General features: G+C 54.7%; 1 protein-coding gene across 1 annotated transcript in view; it reads right to left on the bottom strand.

Moving 5' to 3' along the window:
- The window catches only part of LOC119590611 (uncharacterized protein KIAA0513-like), a gene marked incomplete in the record, with an annotated part of 32,212 nt that overhangs the window by 28,815 nt on the left and 3,057 nt on the right, over positions 1-340 (bottom strand). Inside the window, 1 exon segment of the mRNA XM_037939289.1 lies at positions 17-294. Within this exon segment, the coding sequence (XP_037795217.1) occupies positions 17-286 (270 nt within the window).

A 340-nucleotide genomic window follows, 5' to 3' on the forward strand; every position in this document is an offset into this window, starting at 1 on the left:
CACCTGAAGATACTACCTTAATCATCTCTTTCATGGTTGGGGAGCGGTGGCTGTCCTCTGGGCTTGGAGGGAGCTGGAGAGGAGGTGTCTCTGGCCGGACCTTCTCTCCCGCTGGTGGCGTGCGCTCTGAGGAGGCATTGGAGTTTGCAGAGGCTACCGAGAAGGCCGACAGCCGCGAGGAAATGTTCGAGGAGATGCCTGAGAGGAGATCATTGGAAGTGTGGAGCGCTGATCGCAGGCGTGTGCGCAAGAATCCACCCCCCCTTTCATTTGTTGTCGCTGTCATGTTGCAGCCTGGAATTCGGGCATAAACAATACAATTCTTTCCATAATACACCAT

Source organism: Penaeus monodon, chromosome 27 (genome assembly GCF_015228065.2).
Source record: "Penaeus monodon isolate SGIC_2016 chromosome 27, NSTDA_Pmon_1, whole genome shotgun sequence".
NCBI lineage: Eukaryota > Metazoa > Arthropoda > Malacostraca > Decapoda > Penaeidae > Penaeus > Penaeus monodon.